The following is a 10000-nucleotide window of genomic DNA, read 5'->3' as shown; positions in this document are numbered from 1 at the left end:
CATATCTTCAAGTTTATTGATGCTTTTTTCAACAAACAGTGGAGAAAATACTAAAAACTAAAATTTCCGACAATAAGGAGTTTTGTGTTAAACTTAAATTTATTAAGACAGGAATAATAATTTATCTCATCAACGATACGATAAATCCTGCATTAGGACACAAGAAAACAAAAGATATCTTCAGGATGATGAAACAGCCTGAACTGGTTCCGGTTCTGACCCAATGCAGTGTAAAGCAGAGGAGGAAGAGGAGTGTAAAGAGGAAGAGGAGAGGAAGAGCAGATCTACTCACAGGTTCTTCACATTGGTGATTCCTCTGAAGGCTTTCCGTGGAACGGCCTGGATCTGATTCTCACTGAGATCCCTGCAGACGAGACGAGGAGAACATCAGTCACATGATCTCTGTCTCTCTCACACACACACACAAAGACGCACACACACACCCACACAGTGAAAATACACGCACACACACACACACACACACACAGTGAAAATACACGCATGCACACACACAAAGACGCACACACACAAAGACGCACACACACACCCACACAGTGAAAATACACGCACACACACACACACACACACACAGTGAAAATACACGCATGCACACACACAAAGACGCACACACACAAAGACGCACACACACACCCACACAGTGAAAATACACGCACACACACACACACACACACAGTGAAAATACACGCATGCACACACACAAAGACGCACACACACAAAGACGCACACACACACACAGTGAAAATACACGCATGCACACACACAAAGACGCACACACACAAAGACGCACACACACACACAGTGAAAATACACGCACACACACACACACAGTGAAAATACACGCACACACACACAGACGCACACACACACACACACACACACACACACACACACACACACACACACACTCTACCTCACAACAAAGGATGGCATGACATTTATAATCAGTGAAACAATTTGGACCAAAAACCTTCAAAGACAAAAGGAAATTCAGCCGATATGTGTGTGTGTGTGTGTGTGTGTGTTTGTTTCTAAATCTTGTGGGGACCATGTTCCTGACAGATTCTACTCTGTGAGGACTCGCTGCTCCTTGTGGGACAGAAGCCTGGACCCCTCAAGGGGAATATCTGTTTTTGGGTCAGGGGTCAGATTTAAGATTAAAGTGTGAATTGAGTTTTGGTTACGATTAGGGGTTAGGCTGTAGAAATGAAGATAGCCACGCAAACCGAATTCTGATCGCAAATATTTAGTTTGATCAGTTAAACCAGGTGTGTCAAACTCGTTTTCGTTTTGGGCCAAATTAAGATCATGAAGGCTCTTAAAGGGCCAGTTGTGCCAGAATCTGTTGATAAAACCTGTTCACAAACTGTTAATATGTCAATGAATTCTTAAAATTACATCATATTATTGAAGATCTTTTCAGTCTCTTCAGGAACTAATAATAAATGCGACTGTTTATTTACTCGCTGTATAAATCATGGACTATAATCACACATCAATTAAATTCTCAAGAAACTGAAGGGATTGATATAAATTGGCAGTAAACAGATAAAAACTGTATTGATATGATTGATAATATAATATTTAATCACACTTAGTGTTTAGTCTACACTGTAGAGGGCCACATAAAAAGCTACAGGGGGCCGGATTTGGCCCCCGGGCCTTGAGTTTGACACATGTGAGTTACACAATGCGAGCTGATGTTTTTCTCAGCCACTGGACACTGACAGATGTAATAATATAAATATTTGCCTTATTAACACACAAAGTAACACTTTCAAAAACCTGCAGCTAAGGATTCTGGGAAATATTTCCAACTCCTGTTTTTTTCTCCTTTTTAAGTGCTGACCTAAAAATCTTTGTTTACACGATATTGGAGACACAAAGTCTCTCTTTCATAAATTCAAACCCCAAGCAAATGTTGTACAGTGCATTTCTACATATGGGACAGATGAATACAAAGTGGTGCAGAATCGATAATTTATAGAGCATCTTTCTACAGGTCTTCATAAGGCTGGATGGAGAACATCTGAAACTTCGACTAGACCATTTTAGTCCATAATACTATTTCAGGATGTCACTTTCGAGATTTTTGTGTAAAAACAATTGAAAACTAGGAATAATTTCACATTAACATGACTCTTTGTGTCAGAGTTTGAGGATAGTTCTTTTACAGCCAATCAGATGCAGAGAAGCAGCAAGCTGACTCAGCTGAGAAGAACCAGAACCTCGGTTTTGGCTTCATGGCTGCTAGTTTTGGTTAAATCTGTTGTAATTCTGAAGGAGCTGCTTAGCTCATTGTTCTGACCCGGTTTATGATCCACTTTCTGACTCAGGTTCTAATCTGGGTTTTGATCCAGTTTCTGACCCGTTCTGCTTGCTTCAGGCTGAGATGCTGGTGCAGCCGAGATGACGCAGTTATGATGTTTGAATGCGCAGCAGAACCGGGGAATATCCGCTGTTTGCGCTTCTAGTTTCCATGTCTTCCTCTTCCAGCCCATCAGCCCATCTGCTTCCACTTTAGCAGCTTCAGAACCAGAACAAACTTTTCTGTAATTTTCATCTGTTTGCAGCAGTGAGATAAACAAGTAGATGAAAAATAAATGGAGGAGGGAGCATTAAAAAGTAATTTATTACCGGCATTTCAGAGATAATATATTTTACTGTTTGTTTACCATCTATTTGTTCTTTGTTTTGGCAGAAGAAAAAGTGAAATAAAAGCTGTGATGAGACAGTTTGTCTTTAAGTGACTGTCTCACTGCTCCTCCCTTCATGCTGCTGCTGGGGGTTGAAAACTTTATTCCCTCCTGCAGAGCTGGGTCTGATTCTGAGAAATCTGGGTGGTCCAAACAGAAATGCAGCCAACGTTTTATTAAAAAACTAAAAAATGAGGATAAATCAGTATATAAAAAAGATCTGCTCACAAAAATCACTGAAATAATAGTAATAAATTTACTGTTACATATCTGAGGCCATAACAAATAAAATTCAACACTCTTTATTATCGACAAAATTAAAAAGAAAAACTAGAAACCATAAGAGAAACTTTGAAATATGAAGAAAGAGATGATAGTTCAAAGTTTGTTTCACCAAATTCTGGTTCCTGGAAAAGTTTAACCTTATAGTGATTAAAACTATAGGGACGACAGAGAAGGCTGCTTATTTTCTACAGGTGTAATGGTAAAAAACTGCATTCAATAAGCAGTAGATACAGACAGTGTGGGCTCAACGAACCAAATAGCTAGCGTCACAAACCGCTAATTTTCTAAACTAGATTCTGAGCTCTGCTAACATTAAACACAAAAAATTAGCAGAAGCTATCACCGCTATAAAACCTGGACACAAAGAAATTTGCTACTCTGATGCTAAACTGCTAATTACAAAAATTGCGTACAAGTTAACAATAAACTCCTAATGACATAAAATAATTACAGAAACTACTCCAAATGTATAAAAAATTAGCAGAAGCATTAAGCTAGCTTTAGCTTCTTCTCTGGTGTGAGACGCACTAACAGGAAAGTCCTCAGTTGCTGACTTTGCTACATTTTACCACTTTATGTTTGTATAAATATGATGACCAAAGAAGAAACCATACAATCTGACATAAAGTTCATCCAGGTCCTGACAATGAGGAACATTTCATTACAATAATTGGTTTGAAAGTCTAAAAAATGGTAGGCATTTTGAAAAATGTCCAATATGGCCAGCTGCTTGAATCTTGAAATTCAAGCAGCTGGTAGGAAAAATGAAAAACAGTTGATATTTTATTTGATCTGTTTTTTATCCGATCACCTGATTAATCGTAAGAATAATTGATAGATTACTCGTTTACTAAAATATTCGTTTACAACAGCCCTAGTGTGAGTCTTTTTGTTTGAGTCTTTTGGTTTGAGTCTTTTGGTTTAGGTCTTTTTTGTTTGAGTCTTTTGGTTTGAGTCTTTTTTGTTTGAGTCTTTTGGTTTGAGTCTTTTTTTAGGTCTTTGACTCATCTCGGGCTCCAAGAAGACTGATGGACGTTTCAGCGTTTCCTCGTCAGAACTCAGAGCGTTACATCATCTCTCTCACTTCCTCCATCCATCTACAGCTTCATCACTTTCTCTCCCCGTGTCTGGCTCTCGCTTGCCCCCCCTGGGGGCTGTTACAGTATTTAATATTGTCCCATAAAGAGAGTAATAAATATTGACTGCTGGCTAGTTCATATTCTCCAGGTTTTAAGGCACTCCGCTGGAGGGTGAAACCAAAGTCATGCTGCAGGTGTTCGGACTGCTGAGCGCCATTCAGAACTTTCCGCTTTCTACCGTTTGGACCTACAGCTGGTCTTCTACTACAGCATAAGAAGAACATCAGTTTAATATAAATATTGTATTTCCTGTTTTGACGTCAAAACCACTCACAGGGTTTTAGATGAAACAGGAGCGGGACAGTAACCACATTCTCAGCCTGAAAACTGGTTTTATGCTGGAATGTGAACTGGGGATAAACACTGGAAGCTTTTCCTCCAAACTTCATTTGTTCTGGGAAAACTTTTATCCCATCAGATCTGCATCCTGGCAACGTCACGAACGTATAGCTCCACGCATGTGAAACTGGAAGCTTCCCATCAGAACCACTGCTTGGCTACGGATCCACTCCACTTGAATGATGCCGATGGCTGCCAACAAACTGCAGGGATATATATTACCCAGAGCTGGCACTGAGTTGCAAACAGCATGACTGTGGTATTGAGCTGTCAAGCAACAACTCTCCTTTTCTTTTTATGCCAAATGTTCTGAACTAAAAGTATTTTTCTCCTGGCAAGCAGAACAGCATTTCAGGATGGAACGCAAAAACGATCAGCTGTTTCTGTTTTTAGATTTCTGCGTCATAAAACCTCTGTCAATTCATAGCCTACATGTTTTAAACAACTGAAATTATGTGTTCTTCATCTTTACAACCTTTTTCAGGTTAAGGAAAATATATATATTTGCTCTAAAAGCTGCAGTAACTATTGCCACAGCTAACCAAAACGTTAACTTCACTAACCAGTAATCGACTACAACAAAATCTTAGCTATGCCAATGATAATCTGACAAACACTTAAAATAAATTAGTGGAAGCTAGCACTAAGCAGCTAAGCATATTAAAAGATTAGCGGAAAACTTATGCTAAAAACAACTAAGAACATAAAAAAAATCAGAGGAAGCTAACGCTAAACTCTCAATCACATCCAAAAATTAGCAGATGCTAACAATAAACTGCTAACCATGTTTAAAAATGAGCAGAATATTCAGTGAACGACTGAGAACATAAAAAATTAGCAGAAGCTAATGCTAACCATTAAGATGACTGTCTTTTGTCACTTTAAAGATGGATGACCAATCTTGACAATTATCCAAATCAATTATCCATATCATCCAGTCATGAAAATGTGAAACATTTTATGGTAATAATTCGTTAAAAAGGCTCCACCATGGCAGCCATCTTGAAAATGGCCATCATACTAAAATTTAAGTGGCTGATGGGGATATATGGAAACAATCCAACCTGAAAGGTTAGCATGCAACTGTTTATGCTTGTATCCATACTGGAAAGACTTCAGCTAGCTAAATAGAGCAGTGCTGCTCTATTTAGCTAGCTGATGTGAGAGAATCTTCATCAGTGCAGACAGAGCTTCTGCAGCAGTGTGAGCGTGCGTGTGTTAGGGGTGCGGCTGCTGCAGTAGACGTAAAGCAAAGCGGCCATGTTCGACTGGTGGTCGTAATGTTTTGCTCTCTGTTGGATACACTGTAGCCATTTTGTTCTGATCCTCCTAAGAGCTCTCCGTCTCACTAACAGAATAACTGTCTTTTTTTTTAAATAAATGGAAAATGTTGCTGCAAAGCCAAATACTCCCCCCCATTAGAGCAGGATGACCTTTAGATTTGACCTCCATGTTGCAGTGATGCATTAATGGAGGAAAAACTGAATGGCCTCAGTTTCTCATCTTCTCCTTCATGTCTTTGCTGTTCTTCATCACTCCTTTGCCTCGGTGCCCTTGCTCTGGCGCCCTGCACCCCCACCGCCACAGACCTCCCCTCCCCCGTTCCCAGTGATTTAATTAAGTGGGCGCTGTATGAATAAAATATTGCCCCCTATATTGATCATGGTGGATGGAGGCTTGACAGCCTGGCTGGCTGCAGTGGGACAGCACTTCTAGCTAAATGTAGCTAAGTGTGTGTATGTGCATGTACTTGTTTAGTTAACCTATTTGAGACTGTGTTTGGCAGATATACCACTTTCTGAGGACCAATGAGAACCAAAACCTGGTTTTAAGATTTAAATTAGGTTTGGTTAACGATAGGAATGTTGAATTTTATTGTTTCCATCTGGACATTCATCCACAGCCATGCTGCGGTGGTAGAACTGTTCTGTTAACAAAATGAAATCTAACCATTTACATCATCTTTGTGCAGTTTTACCTGCAGGGGAAAAAATAAAGCGATCTTTCTATCTATCAACCGACTGACAACAGCTCCAGTTACCTGAAGACTGGGGGTTACATATAAGAGAACACCAACTTCAAAAAAACCAATTTCCACATAAAGAGCAGAACATTCAATCTTTTAGTTTTATGTTTTCAGGCCTGATGTTTTGCTATTATTAACAATCATTAAATAAAAAGATATAACTTGATTAGCTAATTTAAATATCTGCTGTACTGATGATCAGTCAGAGTTGGTGTGTGTCACCTTACTTTAATGGCAACTGCAGCTTACCTACATGTTAAGATGGTCGAAGTCAAGCCAGCATAACTGACCTACTTTTTTCTTTCTCAGTATTTTTTGAACTAAAACTTTTTCAAATGAAATGTGAAACTTTGGATCTTGGTTAGTTGTATTATTAATAATTAGTAGCAAAGGCGTACATTTAAGATTTAGCATGATGATGACAACTTAGCAGCCAAACCAATGCTGGTCAATGTGTCTATGCTAGTAATAGTTAAAGCTGCAGAAAGTGTTGAAAATGTTTGGGTTAGTTTTGAACCCGATCATCAGTAAAATGAATGGAAGTCCATGTAAAGTTGTAATATGGATATAAATATGCATGTGTGTGTGTTTGTGTGTGTGTGTTTGTTTGTGTGTCTGTGTGTGTTTGTGTGCGTGCGTGTTTGTGTGTGTGTGTGTGTGTGTGTATGTGTTTGACGATTTCTTATGTTTGCAGAGAAGTCATCTGGGAGCTGTAGCATCAAACTCCAGCTAAGCTTCTAAAACAGCTCTCCTGGGGCTTCCTCACTCATTTCTCAGACACACACACCTCGGCGGACACACACACACCTCGGCAGACACACACACCTCGGCGGACACACACACACCTCGGCAGACACACACACCTCGGCAGACACACACACACCTCGGGGACACACACACACCTCGGCGGACACACACACACCTCGGCGGACACACACACACCTCGGCGGACACACACACACCTCGGCGGACACACACACACCTCGGCGGACACACACACACCTCGGCGGACACACACACCTCGGCAGACACACACACACCTCGGCGGACACACACACACCTCAGCGGACACACACACCTCGGCAGACATGCGCGGCGCTGGGCTCCAGCCCTGCATCAGCATTATAAATGGACAGTGTGTGTGCGTTTTTGGGAGCGCGTTGTTCGGCCCTCCAGCCTATCGCTCTTCAGGAGCCTGTAAGTATCTATTATGTTTGGTCGATACCGTAATTAAATTGGACAGCTTAATGCAATTCTCTGTCCATGGGCCTTTATGGATAAAAGCTTTTCTGGCCCTCTGCCTGAAACACATCCAGCAAATTCAGATGAGTTACTCATCAGGAGGAAGAGAAGGAATAGTTGTAGAGGTTAAGTCGCCCTGCTGGTCATTTGTTATTGTCTAATTCACTTTAAAGCCACAGAGGCCATTTTGGTTTAATGTGTTTTCACATCTGAATCGCCATCCGCCGGACTAAGCACTACTGGACCAGCTCTGATACCGGAGCCTCTTAGGGACATTTATGGAGCCAATAAAACCTGGAGGAGTGCAAGATGAAGAAAGGACGTTAAGCTCAACATAAGGAGGAGAGATAAACGGAGGGAGGAATCTGGATTAAAAGGAGGTGAAAAATAGATGAAGGGAAGGGTGAATAAATAAAACACAGATAAGAGCAGACTGCTGGAAAGGAGATCAACTGAACCGGTCGATGTTCAGTTATCAATATTATAAATCTTTTTTTTATTTTTCTGATTTCTAAACTGGATTTTAAGAATCTGAAAAATAAAATAAAATTTTTCAGTATTTGAGAATCAGTTCAGAGGAACGGTCCAGTTCTGGCTTCTGATGGTAGATTTCTCTGATCGATTGATCAATGCAGATGCTTTCAGTTTTACAACATTTATGAATAAAAATAAAAAGAATAAAGAGTGGAAAGAACAGATTCAGCATAAAATGAAACCTCAACGCTTTCAAAAGCTCCTCATTGTTTCTTTATTCTTCTACTACTTTTAAGTTTCTTTCAGCTGAACTGAAACTGGTTCAGTTTTTGCATTTCTGCTCAAGTAAAGAATATTAGCTTAAAACTATAAGATGGTCATTTTAATATACAAGTGTCTAAAATAAATGCAGCATTAATTATTTCCAATAATTTCAGAAGACTAATGATAGATGATTAACCCTCCTGTTGTCTTCGGGTCATTTTGACCCGAAGACAAGAGGAGGTTGTTCTTATTTTTTTCGTCAAGTTCACATTTGAATTGCTCCAGCAGAAAATTCCATCTGAGTTGTGAACACTGTAGGTCTGATTCAGGACTGTTAGATTTCAAGTTTCTGTATGCAGTTGCAATTAAAAAAATGTTTTATAAGGGCTTGTCCTCGGGTCATGTCAACCCGAGGGCAACAGGAGGGGGGGGAAATTTGAAAAGATATCAGTTTTACGGAGATCAGTGATGCCATTCCATACTGTTTGCCTGTCCAGCTGTAATTTCCTTAGTCTTCCGGTCAGTCTGACCTGAGGCCTGGGTTTGGTTATCTTTATTTCTTTTGTAAAGTTCACATTTGAATTGCTTGAGCCTAAACTTCCCCCTGAGTTGTGCACACCGTAGTTCTGATGCAGGACTGTTAGATTAAAGTTTCTGTATGCAGCTGCAATTGAAAAACAAATTTTTTAAGGGCTTGTCCTCGGTCGACATGAGCAGAGGACAACAGGAGGGTTAAAATAAAACACCAAGTCTGCCAATTGCAGCACTGCAAAATGGTGACAGTGAAAGTTTGTTCAACAACAACCAAATTCATTTATTGAAAAGTTTCTTCTGTTGAGAATTAATAAGAAATATATTCATAATCACAAGACTTTGAACTCTTTTGAGTTCTGCAAATAAAAATAAACCAAAACTAAAAACTAAAAATATCTAACTAACAGTAACTCATTAAAAAGAGCAAACACTGTAAAACTGAATTAAACAAAAACTCAACTAAATAACCTATCAGAACCGAGTGATTAACTGGACCTGGAAACATTTAAAGTTCAGAACAGAACCGGGCCGGGGGGCAGAACTACGAGGAACATCGAACTGAAAGCCGGCAGGAAACGGAGAGAAGCAAAGCATTCTGGGAAGAGACGGAGGAGCTGAGCGAAGCGTTTCGTCTTCCTGAGGAGAAAATCAGCAGATTAGACTGCAGGCGTGTGTGAGCTGTGTGTGTGTGTGTGTGTGTGTGTGTGTGTGTGTGTGTGTGTGTGTGTGAGCTGTGTGTGTGTGTGTGTGTGTGTGTGAGATCTGTGTGTGTGTGTGTGTGTGCATGTGTGTGTGAGCTGTGTGTGTGTGTGTGTGTGCGTGTGTGTGTGAGCTGTGTGTGTGTGTGTGTGTGTGAGCTGTGTGTGTGTGTGTGTGCATGTGTGTGTGTGTGTGAGCTGTGTGTGTGTGTGTGTGAGCTGTGTGTGTGTGTGTGTGCGTGTGTGTGTGTGTGTGAGCTGTGTGTGTGTGTGTGTGTGCGTGTG

General features: G+C 40.4%; 1 protein-coding gene across 1 annotated transcript in view; it reads right to left on the bottom strand.

Annotated features, from left to right (window-relative positions):
- The window catches only part of LOC129360397 (slit homolog 3 protein-like), a 189794-nt gene that overhangs the window by 83532 nt on the left and 96262 nt on the right, over nt 1–10000 (bottom strand). Inside the window, 1 exon segment of the mRNA XM_055030585.1 lies at nt 293–364. Within this exon segment, the coding sequence (XP_054886560.1) occupies nt 293–364 (72 nt within the window).

This window comes from Poeciliopsis prolifica, unplaced genomic scaffold (assembly GCF_027474105.1).
Source record: "Poeciliopsis prolifica strain line A6 unplaced genomic scaffold, Auburn_PproV2 SCAFFOLD006, whole genome shotgun sequence".
NCBI classification, from domain to species: domain Eukaryota; kingdom Metazoa; phylum Chordata; class Actinopteri; order Cyprinodontiformes; family Poeciliidae; genus Poeciliopsis; species Poeciliopsis prolifica.
The sequence above is the reverse complement of the archived record's forward strand: the minus strand, read 5'-3'. Positions and strand labels throughout refer to the sequence as shown.